Source organism: Vigna radiata, chromosome 7 (assembly GCF_000741045.1).
Source record: "Vigna radiata var. radiata cultivar VC1973A chromosome 7, Vradiata_ver6, whole genome shotgun sequence".
NCBI classification, from domain to species: Eukaryota; Viridiplantae; Streptophyta; class Magnoliopsida; order Fabales; family Fabaceae; genus Vigna; species Vigna radiata.
In genome coordinates this window covers 11908939-11926351 of record NC_028357.1, presented here as the reverse complement: position 1 = coordinate 11926351, position 17413 = coordinate 11908939, and the positions used below count along the sequence as shown (strand labels likewise).

At 31.9% G+C, this 17413-nt stretch overlaps 3 protein-coding genes across 4 annotated transcripts; 2 read left to right on the top strand and 1 right to left on the bottom strand.

The window, feature by feature from the left end:
- Positions 1-513: 513 nt before the first annotated feature.
- Positions 514-6401, top strand: LOC106769354 (eukaryotic translation initiation factor 3 subunit I-like). 2 transcript variants are annotated; one of them, XM_022783131.1, is made up of 11 exons: positions 514-665; positions 2061-2148; positions 2386-2406; positions 2502-2717; positions 2792-3007; positions 3770-3897; positions 3984-4103; positions 4223-4312; positions 4687-4773; positions 4878-4957; positions 6117-6401. In XM_022783131.1, the coding sequence occupies exons 4-11, from the start codon at positions 2534-2536 to the stop codon at positions 6190-6192; spliced, it is 981 nt and encodes a 326-aa protein (XP_022638852.1). In that variant the 5' UTR covers positions 514-665; positions 2061-2148; positions 2386-2406; positions 2502-2533; the 3' UTR covers positions 6193-6401. The 2 variants fall into 2 exon arrangements, with proteins under 2 accessions (XP_022638852.1, XP_014510436.1); XM_014654950.2 differs by lacking the exon at positions 2386-2406.
- Positions 6402-6567: 166 nt separating this feature from the next.
- LOC106769355 lies at positions 6568-8326 on the bottom strand. The gene is made up of 3 exons (XM_014654951.2): positions 7805-8326; positions 7183-7332; positions 6568-6842 (listed from the first exon to the last, which is right to left on the bottom strand). The coding sequence occupies exons 1-3, from the start codon at positions 8189-8191 to the stop codon at positions 6639-6641; spliced, it is 741 nt and encodes a 246-aa protein (XP_014510437.1). The 5' UTR covers positions 8192-8326; the 3' UTR covers positions 6568-6638.
- A 270-nt stretch (positions 8327-8596) lies between these two features.
- LOC106765374 (mitochondrial outer membrane protein porin of 36 kDa) lies at positions 8597-10913 on the top strand. Its single transcript, XM_014649962.2, has 6 exons — positions 8597-8823; positions 8974-9041; positions 9371-9481; positions 9798-9884; positions 10023-10231; positions 10338-10913. Exons 1-6 carry the CDS (start codon positions 8775-8777, stop codon positions 10642-10644), a joined length of 831 nt encoding a protein of 276 aa, XP_014505448.1. The 5' UTR covers positions 8597-8774; the 3' UTR covers positions 10645-10913.
- The last annotated feature ends 6500 nt before the right edge of the window (positions 10914-17413 follow it).

Sequence of the window (17413 nt, the reverse complement as noted above, 5' to 3'; positions counted from 1 at the left end):
ATTTTTATCATGGTTTTTTTTAATAAATTTTGATGTAATGACAAATGATGGATAAACTTTAAAATGTACCATAACAAAAATGTTAAAATTGATAATAATACATAATATGATTTTATTTAGAATTATGAAACAATAAAAAATAAAATACACATTTAAGGTCTCACTTAATTCATTTAAGAACATATCTATCATTTTAAACGATTTTTTTAAAATATAATCTTATAACATAATCGATTCTTTAATTCTTCTAAATAGTAAAATATATTAACTTAACACAATTTGTAACTTTACAATAAATTTATATATTTAAAAAAACCGTTTATACAAGTAAACATTTATCACATTTAATAATTAAGTCAAATAAATTTATAATTTAATATTTATAAAATATGCTATATAATAATTTTTTAAAATAAATATGCCATCCAAAATAAAATAGATAAATAATGAACTGGCATCATAGAAAAAAAAAAAAAAAAAACCTTAGGGCTTTTTGCCACTGCAAATTCAGGGTCAGGCCCATAGGCTTCATATTTATATGAATCTGAATTTAACTTTGGATCTCTGAATTACCATCACCGGAACCAAATCATACTCGGCTAGGCACATTCGGAGGAAGACCCATCATAGCTTATTCTGCAGCTTTCACACCTTCATCTCTTCAGGTACCATATGCTTTTATTTTTTCTTCTTTTTTGTATGTATATATAATAAAGAGACAAACTCTTCTTTCTTGTTTTTTTGGAGAGGTTTAATTTTCCAAGCTATCTTTCGATGTAACATAGTTACGAAGTAGGATGTTAAGCATGTCTGAGTTGGAAACTCCAATGGAATGGAAGAATTTGAGTTTCGGCAAAGGGGTATTGTTTTCAAGGTTAAGCGCAAGGATTGAGCGATCTGGGTTTTCAAATTGACCCTGTTGGAGTCTTCCCTAGCTTGTGTTGGAGATACCCCACATGGGTTGGTGGAGTAAGATACTTTAAAGCTTCCACCTTGTGAAGCTTTCTATTAGAAGTGAATAAGTTGAGTAGAAAAAAGTGAGGCAGTGTATTTGGGTCTCTAGAAAGAACACTCAATGCGTGGTATGGGTAGGCATCATATAGTCACTTCTAAGTTTTAATACTTAACTTTACACCAAATTGAGATTATTGCATTGCACACCGTCTTGGCTGGTCATTTGTTGAAACCACAGTGTGGTTTGGACAAAAGGGTTTGTGAAATTTTCATCTCATGCAAATTTTAACACTGATTGATTGATTGATTTTAATATATTATTCCAATATATTAGGATTCATTTATAATGTTGGGATTTGTATTCCTTTATGCTTCACTGTACTATCAAGGGCAAGCTGTGAAATGGGATGTTTTCTCTGGAAATTCTCTAATAAGTGTAGAAGGTTACTGTATTATTTTGATTATACACGGGTGCTTGGAATCTAAATTATATTTAGAGAAATAAATAATGGTCGAAAGTTCTCATATAGTCTTATAAATGAGTGATTGTTTTATAAATTATACCAATTGCACAGTTAGTTTTGTGAGCTGCAAGGGTGTCACTGTTGCACTCATTTTGCATCCTCTTGTCATATATGATGAATTTCCATCCCGTTGAACTTTGAGTTAAGACTATGTGAATATTTCTATCTATTTTAATTTTATTTGCGTATCATTTATTTTTTATACATAAAGAATTCATATATATCATATATTTTAATTGTTATATGGCTTCTGCTATTTACGCATAATATATGGTGGATTGTCGGCTTTCCAATGTTTATCACCATCAACTATCACTGGTGCCCACTAAAATCATATTGTTAAATCATCATTTTTTTCAGATAGACATAAGTATTGTAGATGTGTTCATGTTCATATATTCTTGGAATTGCAGCCTTGCTAATTATCTGCTATCATTAGCCGCCCGGCCCCCCAATATTTCATAGTTCATACTTTTTATTTACAGTAAACTCTCAAGGGTGAAGAGGAATTTTAAGTATGTATTTAGTTGTAACATATCTTCATTACTCAATTTTATCTCTCTGTTTCACTTTGTCTCACAGCACGGCTCCAGTTCTCTCTCAAGGTTTCTTTACTTTCAGAAGTTATCGTGTCTGGCTTTGGCCATCATAAAAGTCAAGTCTTCTTCACGTAAGCGAGAATCCATAGATCTCATTTGTACTCTTGTTCATGTTAATCCAACTTATTTCTTTGTGTGCATGTTTCATCATTTTTATTTAATTTGAGTTGACATTCAGGGACTAATGACTATATCTTTGAAAAATTGTTCTTGAATAATTGAATGGAAATTTACTTGATTCTCTCCTTTATTTTGAAATTGTTTGTACCTGTTCTTTTTACAAATGTACGGGACTTCTCTCTTGTTAGCAAGGTTATCAATGGAAGAAGGTGAAAATTATGCCAAATAAGCATGCCATTGCAACCTATGTTACTGCCATAGTCGTTTTCCTTTGGTTCACAAATTGCCTATTTTGATTGGCCAGAAATTCGTGACACCTTAAAACCCTAACCAAAGATGAGGCCGATTTTGATGAAGGGCCACGAGAGGCCACTCACGTTCCTCAAGTACAACAGGGACGGTGATCTCCTCTTCTCCTGCGCCAAGGACCACAACCCTACGGTCTGGTTTGCCGACAACGGTGAACGCCTTGGCACTTACCGTGGTCACAACGGTGCCGTTTGGTGCTGCGACGTCTCAAGCAAGTTCCCTATTACTTTATCTTTCTATTTAGCTTTTCAAAACTGTTCCTCACACTGATTGTAAGTGGTGCAGGAGATTCTGGTCGACTCATAACGGGGAGTGCGGATCAGACCGCGAAGCTATGGAACGTGCAGTCTGGTCAGCAGTTGTTCACCTTCAATTTTGATTCTCCGGCCCGGTCTGTTGATTTTTCTGTCGGGGATAAGCTCGCTGTCATTACCACTGATCCTTTTATGGAATTGCCCTCTGCAATCCATGTCAAGCGCATTGCAAAAGATCCCTCCGAACGTAACATTTTTTCCCCTTGCTGATCTACTGTCTGTTTTCATAGATTTATTGAGAAACTCGCGTAGAAGAACATAAAGAAAACATGCACATATTTAAACAATTTTTTCATACGCACTTTTAGGAAAAAGAGAATGACAAGAAAATGAAATAATTTTCTTCTTAAGCTAATGCATACCTTAAAAATTAGATTTTAAAGTTATCCGAAAACTGTTATAAATTAGTTTACCCATAAACTAAGTATTACAGAGAAATTTATTTCATTTTCCCTTCTTAGGTTTGTTTTTCCTCGATGTGCTTACGGAAAAATTTGTTTTTACAGGTCCTTTGGGTTTGTTTGGACGAATTTCTTCAAAAGGATTTATAGAAGTGAAAATCAAGAAGAAAATAAAATGAGTTGATCAACTTGTGCGCAAGTTAACAAAATACAAAAATTAAACAAACTATATGAACGAGTTTTACGAATTAGCTTTTGCATAAACTGCTTTTTTCTTTTCTGCAAATCTTTATGAGGAAGTTTGTCCAAACATACCCTAAATAGATTATGTATTATTTAAAACCAGCTTTTAAGAGTTGTGTGAAACAATTTCTATGAATTGGTTTATGCACACTTTAATTTTAACCTCTGGAAAAATTTACTTTTGTCCAGATTCTTATTTTTCACATATAAGTGTGTTTAGAATTTAACCAATGGAGAATTTAGTTTCTTTGGTCTCAGCTACTATATCTATTGCCTGTGTTAATTCTAATGCTTGTTTTTCTCAGAGACTGGGGAGTCTGTACTTCTCATTAAGGGTCCTCAGGGACGAATAAATAGAGCTGTTTGGGGACCACTCAACAGAACCATCATTAGTGCTGGTGAAGATGCTGTTATTCGTATTTGGGATTCTGAGGTGACTTCACTTCCATTTTACCGGACCCTCTTCTTTCCTCTACAGTTTGTTAACATTGTTACATGATTTCTCTCATTTCTTTGCAGACGGGAAAATTGATTAAGGAGTCAGACAAAGAATCTGGCCATAAAAAGACAGTGACATCACTTGTCAAGTCTGCGGATGGTTCACACTTCCTTACAGGCTCTCTGGACAAGTCTGCTAGGGTATCAACTTTTTTGTTTCCGTGATTTCTTTTTCCTGTTGATTCTCATGTTTTTGTTTTCTTTGAGAGTTTATTTTATTTTCACCTAACCATTTTTTGTTTGTTTAAATTGTTAACTAGCTTTGGGATACTAGAACATTGACTCTTATCAAGACCTATGTCACAGAACGGCCAGTCAATGCAGTTGCAATGTCGCCACTTCTTGATCATGTGTGTATATGTGTATTTTAAATAAGTTAACCTTGAATTGTGATATTCTTTTCATTTACCAATGCGAGTATTTTTTTCATCTGCTTTATTAGATTGAAGTCTTTATCCGGGAAATCAGTGTCCTATCATTTTTGGAACTTGGTTGAATTTATTTTCATTATCTTGCTTTATTGGTAGAGATTTATTCCTCAATCCACATAAGGCCGATTCTTGTATATTACCATCGGTATCTAATTTATGGACTAAATGTTATTCCAATATATTTCATCATTGCTATCACCTAATGTACGTCTTCTATTTGCTTTAGAATCCTCCTGTTATTTATTTGGTCCTATGGTTTTCTTATGATTTTCTGAATTCCATGCCCTATATAGGTGGTACTTGGAGGTGGTCAGGACGCATCAGCTGTTACAACCACTGATCATCGTGCTGGAAAATTTGAAGCCAAATTCTATGACAAGGTAAGTGTTTTTCTTTCTTCGTGTACTATATTTAGTTCTATAAAAATATAGAATTTCTACTCATTTTTCTTTTTTATTTAATATATGTATTTTCATTTGATTAGATTCTTCAAGAAGAAATTGGGGGCGTGAAAGGGCATTTTGGACCAATTAATGCATTGGCCTTTAACCCGGATGGAAAAAGGTATATCCAGTGTCCTTCAACTCCCTCTTGCATTGCATCATGACTTACTTTCATTCTTTAGACCTACCACCGTTTGTTGTTATGTTAGAGAAGCCGACAACCATGATTATGTTAAACTACTTGGTGAAATGGATATGCACTCTCTTTATCAAATTACTGTTTAAAATCTCAGTATCTGGTGTTTACCATGTGCATACTTCTCTGTTCTTCTATGGGGGATCCACTCCATTGATCAATCAAAGCCCCATATTTTGTGTAATTGTTCATAACCATATGAAGTCTAAATTTGAACACTTGGTTATGCAGATGATTATTATATGAAATATAGCCTTGTATGAAGATGCCTAAATTTCGGACAGTAGTTATGGTGATGTCATTAGATGTACGAAGAATACACAATCTGATATCGCTAGATGTAGGAAGAGCACTGATATCTTTAGATGTCGGAATAATATATATAGTCTTAGATGTAGGAAGAATGGATAATATGGTGATCACATGAAGTGGTTCTGATTTTGTGATTGATCATGAACTGATGAAATACTTATATTCAGTTGTCTCTTGCCTAGTAATATCACTATTTGCCCTTACAATTTGTTAGGTTCCTAGATGGAGGAAACCAGGAAAACCACTGCAAAAACCTAAACTTACTGAATAGATTTCTTATTATTGATTCTATGCTACAAGTACAGTCTGAATGCATCCAAGGGACAATGTTCCCTTCACACAGGATGCAAATGACCCTGTCAACAATTCAACGTCCCTGCATACAAAGATCCCCCAACTATATAAAGAAAGTCTCACCCAACTAACAACTACTTCTCTATATGTTTCCTCCTAACATACACATTACATATCCTAACACAATTAGAAGGAACTTTTAAATTTATGCTACAATATGTATTTGTTTTCTGTACTATTTAACTGTAACTGTCATAAAATGAGTTTGAAGACACCTTTTTGCATTTCATAATTAGCTTACTAGGGATTGAACAATGTTGTAAGTTAGCACATTTCTTGGTTGGCATCTTTTTCAATTATCATTATGTCTCAGAATATCTAATAGTTGTGACTGAACATTATTGCACTTTAGTGTTAATCCTTTCTGAATGGCTTTTTCGTTTACTGGTCTTAGTAAAACAAACTTTTTCTTTTGTAGTTTTTCAAGTGGAGGTGAAGATGGTTATGTACGGTTGCATCACTTTGACTCAGATTATTTCAACATCAAAATATAGTGCTGGATGATCCGTGGTTAATATTATATGTGGTTCCTAGAAGTTAGCTTTTAGTTTCTTTCAACTAATGAAAAGCCGATATGATTATATGTTGGTAATATGGAGGGATTTATGAATTAAATTATGCCTTTTTGTATTATGCTGTATTAACTTTAACACTATCAATTTTGGTTTGAGGGGAATTCATACTGAAGGAGTTTTTCTTTGAACATCGTGATTTTGACAAGATTTTAAGTTTGGCTACTATTTGGGAGTAGAGGTGTCAAATAGGTTAACCCGACTCGATTGGATGAGCCACATTATAAATTTGCGTTGGTCTGGTTAGATTCATATTCTGAATAGACTAACTTTTTTTGGTCTGGTCAGTTCCTATTTGACTTTTAAGTTATATTAATGAAATAAATTTTAATTTTAGATAGGTATTCAGACCAATAACGAAATAAGCTTTAAAAACTGCATATCTTTGCAGTTGGTTCTATGATCATCTTCTGCAGCGCAGGTGCCACCCTCATAAGATAAATTGCAATTTCAATTTCACTTGAATGTCCTCTAACAGTTATTACTACTTCCTTCAGATCTTCATGTGAGAATTTCTCAGGCCAATCACTTTCGCTTACCTCATCTTCAGTACAGCAAAAATAAGTCCTTAACTGCATCAGAAGAAAAAAGACTGCTAAATTCTGCATTGACATATATTTGTCCCCCTTTTTATTTCATACAATCTTCTATATTTGTTTTCATTGTATTTTTCTATCTATACATGTTTGCTTCTTTAGTCACTTTCCTCCTTTTTTTCTTAACAACTTATTTTCAAATTGCTTATCGCAATTTGCATTGTATATTAATATCATCAGTGCATGGTATAGATTATAACCATACAGGAACCATGTAGTTTTGTATCTCTGATGAATAGATATAACACTATTTGAAGAAGTATATTTTAAAAAATAGACTTTGTTCCTAATTTTAAGAAATCACTGATAAACTTACGTGTAAGTCTAGTCTTCGGAGTACAGGGCATGTCTTAAGAATTATGGCTACCCAACCCAGATCCTGTCGAACTGTAGCCACTTTAATAACTTCAAGATGCCTCAGCCATGGAAATGTTAATGCAGACAATCTATTTTTCATAACCTCACCCTGGAACACACATGTCAAACATTTCAGACAATTAACACTACTTCCATCCCAGAAATGATGCTACAATCTGTCTGAATTTTAAAAAACTTTGTAATACATTTTTACCTATTTTATTACAAAGCAACAACTCATAAAATCTAAACTCTCATTAATATTATATGTGATTGTTTGTGAAAGAATATACTTTCAAAATATAGAAAAATAATTTTTAATTTATATGACTCAACATCTCCTTGGTCCTTCCGTCATCATATATGCAATCGAAAATAGTTTGGTTAATTGCCACTATTCCCCATCAACTTTTAATGTCAAAAAATAAATATTAACATAGAAAATAGAGTTTAAGAATAAAGTAAAGATAAAAAGTGTGTTAAAGTATGATAGTTGGAAAGGAAAGAAGAAGAAAGAAATCGAAACAAGTGCAGAAATGTAGAAGAGCATAAGATAAATTGATCTGCTGAAAACCACATACCATGAAACAACTGCACTCGAGGATCAAAGTTTCCATCTGGGGTAGAACAGTGGGAAGTTTGAGGATTGGCCAAAGCTTCTTATGACAAGCAGAAGTGTCACTCACAGGACTGTAGAAAGTTGTAAGTCTGGGCGCATCAAACACAAGTTCAATTTCTCTTCCCTTGTATTCCAAGGTCTCCAAACTGGTGTTGTGGAGCACGAGTTTCTTCAATTGTTGGCAAAGACTCACGTTCAGGTACTTCAATTTCTGGCAAAAGGGATTCTCTATTGTAATGTTTTCCAAGTTGTAACACTCACACAACCCCAACCATTCAAGATTGCTGCAGCTAGACAGCAAAAACCGGAGATGAATCTCAGATTTCAGATCCACTCGGAAGAGGTCCATTGTTGTGAGTGTGCTGAAACCATGGTTATATGAGATGTGGGGGGCAAGAACACAATGCGCCAAGCGCAGACACTCGAGAAATGACTTGAAGCCACTTCCACCCTCTTTGTTGCCAACAATATCACAAGGAAAGACATGGTATTTTATCAAAACATGTTTTTTATAACATTAATCATTAATAAAGTTGATAAATATTGAAATATTTGTTTAATAACAAATTATATTTATTTTTCGAAATTTTATTTTTAAAAAAATATTATTCAATAATAAAATATTTCCCTTTTATGATAAAAGAGTAAAAATTGGTAGAAAGAAAGATGCATCCTTGTTTGTATAGTTTACACGTAGTAGAAGCAATTGACACCAGAAAAAAGAATCACGAATATGCTCCCAGCTCAACTCTTGTCCCGATTCTCGTGGCAACTCTTCCTCTTCTTCTAAATCAACGCTCACGGTTTCATCTTCCCATCCAACGGTTCTCCTTCATTCTCTCCCTCCCCAATATTAGGGTTTCGTTTTCTTCAGCTTCGGACACTTCCCACATTTTCTCCTCTTCTCCCTCTTCAGTTTTCTTGCAAAAATCATGGTGAAAGGTCCAGGTCTCTACACTGACATCGGCAAGAGAGCTCGAGGTAACTGGTTTTTCCTTTCGAACCATTCAGTGAATTCAGTCTTCATTTCTCTCTCTCTCTCTCTCTCTCTCTCTCTCTGCTTTTTCTTTTTTCGATTTTCATGCACTAATCTGCTTGAATATCTCACTTATACTGATGATTGCTACGCAGATCTTCTGTTCAAGGATTATCAGAATGACCACAAGTTCACCATCACCACTCACACTTCTACTGGAGTGGTAATAAATATTTGTCTTTGTAGTGATTTTATCGTTTGAACTTGATGGAAAACGTATTGTTTTTGTTTTCGTATATTGGTTACTCTTTAAGTTTCATTGCTTTTTCTACATTCTCATTGGAACCTCGTCTTGTTAGAGTTAGAAGTTTTGCATGTTGTTCTGTCTGATTATTTTGCAATAATTGGCAGTAATTTAAAAATGATTCAAGAAACTAGAGAAGCTTTTTCATTTGAGATTATGTTATGTTAGCTTGAAATCTGGATTTAATACTCTGTTGTAATAGCTTAGGTCTCGTTGAACTGATGATTTCGCTGGCTTTATGTGTTCAGGAAATTACTTCAACTGGAGTCAGGAAGGGTGAGTTATATTTGGCCGATATCAGCACTAAGCTGAAGAACAAGAACATCACATCTGATATCAAAGTGGACACTAACTCAAGTGTAAGTTGAAATTTATTGGTGAAATAGATTTGAATTAGAACACTAGCCATTTCTTTCATACCTGTTGGATGTAATAAAAAGGTTCTTTGATTGTAGATGGACAATATTTTTGCCTTGTGATTAATAACCGGTTATTCGCTTTATTTATTGTATTATGGGTTTGCAGATTTGTTATTTGAGTAATTTGTATTACTGTGCTTGGTCACTTTACAATTGAATTGACTATTGTGCACTCAGAGTGTCATGGAAAAAAAGTCCGATGAGTAGCTGGTTAGAGACATATGATACATTTCTCATCTGACTGAATACTTTTCAGCTACGTACAACCATTACCGTGGATGAACCCGCTCCTGGACTCAAGGCAATTTTTAGCTTTATTTTTCCAGATCAGAAATCTGGCAAGGTAAAAGGCATTTTCTTAAATTCACTTAATGCAGGCAATATAGGTTTGTGTTTTCTTAAATTCACTTAATGCAGGCAATAATAATAGTTTTAGTTATCCTGGATAATGATATCTTCTGAATTGTCCATGGTTTAACAGGTGGAACTCCAGTACCTGCACGAGTATGCTGGAATCAGCACCAGCATTGGATTGACAGCAAATCCCATTGTTAACTTCTCTGGTGTGGTTGGAAATAATTTGATCGCTGTGGGGACAGATCTTTCATTTGATACTGCGTCCGGCAACTTTACTAGATACAATGCTGGGCTGAATATTACACATGCTGATCTCATTGCATCTCTAACTCTGTAAGGATCTAATCCCAAGGCCACCAATTTTAAAGAGGGTTATCGATATATTGTTGTTCATCTTGAATTGGTCTCATGATTCATCCGTTCCTTTTTCTTAATGTAGAAATGATAAAGGTGATACCCTTAATGCCTCATATTACCACATTGTAAGCCCTTTGACTAACACTGCCGTTGGCGCGGAGCTTTCACATAACTTTTCCAGCAATGAGAACTCACTCACCATTGGTACACAACATGCTCTGGACCCGTTAACGCACTTGAAAGCTCGGGTGAACAACTATGGTCTGGCAAGTGCTCTGATTCAGCATGACTGGAATCCAAAAACTCGTTTCTCTCTTGTTGGGGAGGTGGATACTGGGGCCATCGGAAAGAGTGCAAAGGTTGGTCTTGCTGTGGCCTTGAAACCTTAGATTTAGGCTTCACTTGTTGAGGTAATAAGTAATCGTAGGGTTTCGATTTCCCAATGAACCTTTGGTCCTTCATTCTGGAGATATATCAATTTCTTGATATATTGGTGTGCTCGAGTGTACAATCTCAATAAGCACAAACAAAACTTCAATTTGTACTTAACAGATCCACTCGAATTTTATTGATTTAGGGGCACCTTTGAGTAAGTTTTTGAGGTATGGAAGGTGATTAATTTCAATATAATTTGGGGTGCACATCAAAGGTTTGATTAGATGGCTGGTGAGTGTTTGGTAATATTTAGTTTTCTTGGTTTTATATTTAAAATCATCCAGATTTTTATTGTATCTATTAAGATGCACATTACACAAAACGACCCGAATGAGAAACCGATTTAGACAAGGATTAATTAAAATTTATTCCAACTAGTTGAAGTCTTTTTAAGAGTTCTGAAATTAATTTTCTCCAACCTTTTAAAGGGGCAGAAGGCGTATAGGGGAAGTAGTACTAAAACGAGCAAGAGTGCCTCTCATCTCTTGGAGTTGTGTGATGGTCTCGCGTCTATTAATTTTCTGTATGGATTTGATCTAGGAAACTTTTATGTTGAAAACTAACTAGAGAATCTAAATTCTAATTACAGTCTTTAAACTATTAATTCTTTCTGTTGAGATTTAATAACTAAACTTAACAGACTTTGTAAATTCGATATTTTTACTAATTTTTGTTTATTAATTTTTTTTTTATTTTCATTTAGGAAAACTGCAACTTAATTCAACAAAATTTAACTAAGCCAAAGGTGAAGACAATGTTAAACTGGATTAATATAATGTACCTCAATAAATTGTTTCAATACAATATTATTTTTATTTTTATTCTTTAAATGTAAAATTAAAGTATTTGCTATATTCTATGTTCTAAATTTAAATTTGAATTTATTGAAAGAATATTATTTTGTATTGTTTATAACATGTTATTTATTGAAGGTGAAAAAAACTCCTCCTATATAGCAGGTGAAGTTAACTGAGGGGTGATATCTAATAGTTGGTGTAGATGCTGATATACTCAGCAGAGGATGTTAGTCATTCGTTAATTTTTATACATGTTAAGATTTTGAACTTTCTTAAAATTTGAATATTATAAATTTAATATTTTTAATTGAGTTTTTATTAAATTTTTTAATTTATCAATTAATTAAAAATTTTACAATGTAATTTTTTCATTCACTCAACTAGTTTTAAACACGTGTGTGGGTTAGTATTTCGTTGTATGAAAAAATAATAAATAATACTAAGTTTATAACTATGTTTTCAATAAAATCAATTTTGAAAATGATTTATATATTTATAAAGTTAATATGTCTATAAACATATAAATAATAGATTTTGTTAAAAATACAAATATAAAACATGTGAAAAAAATAGTGTGGATTTTCTAAAAATATAAAGGATATAGAGAAATATATATAGTAAACTTGTTAAAAATATAAATCAATGAATAATCAGTCTTGTCTAATGTATTGTTAAACTCGTTTAATTAGTATTTGTATAGTGTATATTATTAGACTCATCTAATCAGTATATGACATTTAATAAATATTAAATCATTTGTCTAATTAAATAATAGATACACTCGTTATTAGTAGACTCATATAATATATGAATTAAAAATCAACTAATTTTTTAAATAATTTTTAGGAATGCATATCATGGATTAAATTGATTAAAAAAATTAAAATTTTATATGTACTATCAATTTTGGAAATTGTGATTTTAAATTTGAGAAACTAATAATGTTATTTAAGAACTAAGATTATAATTTTTTAGATATTACATGATAGTACCAAAAACAATTATATTTCACTTTTATAAAAGTAAACATATACAAATCAATCAATCAATCTTAAGATAAACAAGTTTTTTTAGACTTGACCATCCAGATACATGTATTGATGTTGAACTCTTAGGGACCTGCACCGTGTGTGGTGAAACAACCCGCTCACATCAAACTACCACATACCAAGGTTAATCCATCAAACATTTATGGCTAAGCAACAACCATTAGACTAATGATCTCCTACTACTCTCCACGACATATCTTACCCTTCTCTACTTGAGATGGGATGTTTATTAAAAGTTTCATAATCATCCACCATTTTGGAGCCCTTACATCAATATATTACACTACTGAATACCACCATAGAATTTCTCTAATAGATTTATGGAATTACATCAAGTACAAATATCATGCACATTCCTTTTCACAAACTCAACATCATTACCAAATCATAATTGAATAAACACCATATCATGTGTGAATAAATATCATACCCACTCATATTTAGATCTTAACCCACAAAACATCACTAATATAATAATACACATGCATAGAATCCCAAGTGACTTAATTCAAATAGATCCAAAATAATAAAAACACAGAAACATGCATTGGCTTAGGAGCGGGGAGCGCTCAACGCATGTCTCTATTCAACGCCATTGCTTACGCAACCATGCTCGCCCAACAAGCCCCACCTCTCACCCAACGAATTATAGAGGAAAGGTTCCAAACCCATAGAGAAAAAATGTCTCTCAGTGCTTAAAAGTGTTACTCAATGTCACACAACACATGAGCTTTCTAACTTTGCAACGCTCAACACCACACAGGGTCGCTTAACGTCACACCAGAAACCAACAACTATGATTATTGATCTGATTGCACTCAAGACCTATCCAAATGATTGAATTGGTATTCTTGACACTAAAATTGATCCAAAAACATGTTTAAATATCATATTGAATAACAATTTTCTCAATTGGCCAATGACTCAGTCCATCAAATCAAACCAATAACCACCACAGTCCCACACAACAACTTAGCATATCAAAGACTTTAACAAAACAAGAAGCTAATTGAGTCTTAAATGACACAAACAGAGACTCCTAACATCAAGCTCACTTAATAAATAATCCTATAGAATTTCACCTGTCAACCCATCAATTTTAAATCAATTTCAACCAGCATTCTAACTCATTACCTAAAACACAATTTAGCAAAAATATCAGTTAATGATGGCCTCAATTTCATCAATTCAGACAACCAAAACAAGTATCATTGAACAAGCAATCACATAAGAATTTTCTCGTAACAAACAATAATATACTAAAATCAAGCATCTATATTACAACACAACAGAATTTTAGCAAGCTCAAATACACAAATTCAACAACTCAATCCATTTAATCCAACCCAAGCATACAAACTCAGATTATCACTATATTGAAAAACTTAAAAACAAGTTATTAAGCTTCCCTTACCTAACAAATGATTAAAATGTTCTAAGAAGCTTAAAACAACTCCAAACAAATAGGAAGCTCTATCTATTCCTATGAACAATAGAAACACGATCAGAGCATATCGTTAAAAATACTTATCAACAAAGACTTAAATTGATGACTCAAAAGACATACACAAGTTGAGTGAGGCTCACATGCAACAAATATAAGAAAAGACAAGAGAAAAGAGGTTGGAACTCAACTTACTCATATAGAGAAACTGATTGGTCTAAGTTAAAGAGCTTGTCGTAAGGATCACTCCTACAGTCTTGGTTCTTTAAACGGATGAAGGATGAACAGAGGTTGAGAACTCTTAAAAAGAAGGTAGAGAACTCTAGAAAGGTGGTTCCTAAATAATTTAGGTGTTTTTAAAGTAATGAAACTCATTCCTAATAAAACTATTTATATCAAACTCTTTTAATATTAAAATAGTCTCACAAATTTTAACCTACTACCACTCCTAAAATACCAATTTCTAAGTTTTTACATTGTTCCTACTATTTTTTACTAAATAATATTAGTTTAAATTTTGCATAATAAAAATATAAAAAATATTCAACAATAAAAATATTTATATAATAGTTTAGTATAATAATGATAAATATATTTTTTATTAGCACTTTTTTAAGATAAAATTATTACATGACAATTTTTTTATCTGTAAATACTTTGTATTATTAATAAATCTATATTATTTTTTTTCAAATAATATTATTTTAAGACATAAAATTAAAATATATTTTTTTCTAAATTTAACTTTATTATATGGCAAAATTATTAAAAATCACAAAAGGATAAAATTAAAAATTAAAAGATAATATAAACATATTAATACTTTAAATATAAGGTAATCATTAGTAAATTATTAAATGATCAAATAATTAAAAATCATAAAAGGATAAAATTGAGAATGAAAAAAGAATAACATAGGAAAAAGAAGTAATACTATGAGTTATTCTTTAGTAATAAGTATGTTAAAAATACATTAGATAAAAACATTTAATTATGGCTAAAATATATAATAGCTTAGAAAGAAAAATTAATACTTTAAATATAAGTTATTCTTTGATAATAAATATATTAAAAATACAATAGATAAAAACTTTTAATTTTGGCTAAAATGTATCTAAGAACACAAATTTAAAAAAATTAATTAATTAATTATTTTAAATATTAACTTTTTGTTTTAAATAATTTTTAAGAAAAATTTTGTATGAGAAGGAATTTTTAAGTTGATTAAGAAAAAAATAATCACGAGAAGGAATTCTTACGTGATAATATGAAAATTTTGTATTGTTAATAAATATATATTTCTACATTTAACTTTGTTAGATGACCAATCAAGTAATTAGAAATCATAAAGGGATCAATTAAAAAACAAAAGGTTTAATAGGTTCGGAGGTTCCTATATTTGTGAGTTTATTTCAATTGAGTCCTCCAATTTTGAAAGTGATCAATTAGGTCCCTAATTTTTTCAATTTGATTCAATAAGACCCTTTCCGTTAATTGTAGATAATGCCGTGAAGTTTTTTAACATGTAGCATTTGACGCTTGAAGGTTGGACAGTTTGAAGTGCAGAGGTGGATAATTTATTTTTTTTTAAAATTATTGGATAATAAATTAATAAATGAAAATAAATCAAAAAATAAAATTAGTAAACATATAAAAATTATGTTTCTAGGTCACAATTGGTCAAGTCTGAAAAAGAGGGAAAATTTGCCAAAGGAAAGACCTAATCGCACCAACAACGAAATAGTTGAGAAAGAAGGAACATCAATTACATCAAAAGGTGAACTAAATTCTAACTGATAAGCAAGGAAAACAGTGAGAGAACTCTAATGTTAAAGTCTACATACCTCCACCACCATTCATGGTCCTTAGTAGCAAGCTGAAAGTATGTCAATGCCATAGTGACAAAAGCGGTGACAATCAATAGGATGATGAAATACATTAACATAGATCTGCTATGGGAGGACGAAATTGGTGCTTGCGTGAGAGAGTTACTGGGATAAAATGAACAAACGAAATCGGTGGAACTCGTCAGCGGATAAAAAGACAAAGGTAAATGATCAGAGGAGCGTGAATAAAGAAATAAAGGAAATTGCAATTGAGATTAGGGATTTGGAATGAAAAGAAAAATAAATGAAAGAGAGGAAGTAAGAGTTAAAGAAATCGGTACCAATTGGTGAGAGGGAAGGGAGAAAGACGAAGGTTAACCTTAAGTAGCAGATTTTCCCTTTTTTTGCATACACGACCAATTGTGACTCCAAATTGTAACTCCAAATTAGTAAACATTTACTAATTTCATTTATTGATTTATTTTTATTCATTAATTTATTATCCAATAATTTTAAATATTTTTTATCTACCTGTGCACTTCAACACTGTCCAACCTGGAAGTGTCAGATGCCATATGTTGAAAAATTTCACAGGCGTTATTTGCAATTAACGGAAAATGTCTTATTGAATCAAATTGACAAAATAAGGGACCTAATTGATCATTTTCAAAATTGGAGGACCCAATTGAAACAAACTCACCAATATAGGGACCTCTGAACCTATTAAACCAAAATAAAAATAATAGTATAGAAAGTAATCCATAATTTAATATAAATTATTTTTAATAATTTATTAAATAATCAAGTAATTAATGATTATAAAAGGATAAAATCTAGAATGAAAAAAATAATATAGAACAAATATTACAACATTTCAATTATACGGCAAAAATATAAAATTAATTTATAGTCATTTAGCATAACTATAAAAACAAACTTTATATATACGAAGTATTAATAATCAAAACTATACACGAGAATGATTATCTAAAACTACCAAGGCTAAAACATAATTAATAAGAATAAAATCACTAAAGCTCTTACACCGCTGGATCAACTCCATCTAATGTTTGTTCTATCGTCACATCATCACCTTCTACTCACACCCACCAGATGATTATTGCCAAGACTAACAACGCACAAGAACTTCCAACAAGACACTAACAAACATGGTAAGATATTGATATAAAACAAATTATATAATATACATTAAGATTTCATACATGAGTCATATTTCACATAAAACAATCCAAACAATCTTAATCAAGCTAAGATCTAGACTGAACTATCCAAATTTAGTATAAATGGCGAGCTATAGCAAGTCATGCACTTTTGGTGACCTTTATTGCTCAGTAGAGCCATTACAAATGGGTTTCACCCTACCACACTCACAAGGTTAGTGTGTATCACGTCTTAGGCCATACCGGAAGCACCTAGGCTTTTGCCTCCTGCTACTCTCACCACATGTATTAATCCTCTCTACTTAAGAATGAAGGATCATTAGAGTGTCAGGATAACTCCCAAAACTAAGCTTCCTACATTCATACCAACAATACTTTGATACAACCGCTAAGAATTCAGCATAAAAAATAACCATGTGATCAAAT

What these genes read in the sequence shown, in the direction of transcription:
- LOC106769354 (XM_014654950.2), top strand. Translation starts at nt 2,534, where the DNA reads ATGAGGCCGATTTTGATGAAGGGCCACGAGAGGCCACTCACGTTCCTC. An exon ending in TTGGTGCTGCGACGTCTCAA is followed by an intron (nt 2,718 to 2,791) that starts GCAAGTTCCCTA and finishes TAAGTGGTGCAG; the next exon opens with GAGATTCTGGTCGACTCATA. An exon ending in TTTAACCCGGATGGAAAAAG is followed by an intron (nt 4,958 to 6,116) that starts GTATATCCAGTG and finishes TTTCTTTTGTAG; the next exon opens with TTTTTCAAGTGGAGGTGAAG.
- LOC106769355 (XM_014654951.2), bottom strand. Translation starts at nt 8,191, where the DNA reads ATGGACCTCTTCCGAGTGGATCTGAAATCTGAGATTCATCTCCGGTTT. An exon ending in TCGAGTGCAGTTGTTTCATG is followed by an intron (nt 7,333 to 7,804) that starts GTATGTGGTTTT and finishes TGTGTGTTCCAG; the next exon opens with GGTGAGGTTATGAAAAATAG. An exon ending in TCCGAAGACTAGACTTACAC is followed by an intron (nt 6,843 to 7,182) that starts GTAAGTTTATCA and finishes CTTCTGATGCAG; the next exon opens with TTAAGGACTTATTTTTGCTG.
- LOC106765374 (XM_014649962.2), top strand. Translation starts at nt 8,775, where the DNA reads ATGGTGAAAGGTCCAGGTCTCTACACTGACATCGGCAAGAGAGCTCGA. An exon ending in AAGTGGACACTAACTCAAGT is followed by an intron (nt 9,482 to 9,797) that starts GTAAGTTGAAAT and finishes AATACTTTTCAG; the next exon opens with CTACGTACAACCATTACCGT. An exon ending in CTCATTGCATCTCTAACTCT is followed by an intron (nt 10,232 to 10,337) that starts GTAAGGATCTAA and finishes TTCTTAATGTAG; the next exon opens with AAATGATAAAGGTGATACCC.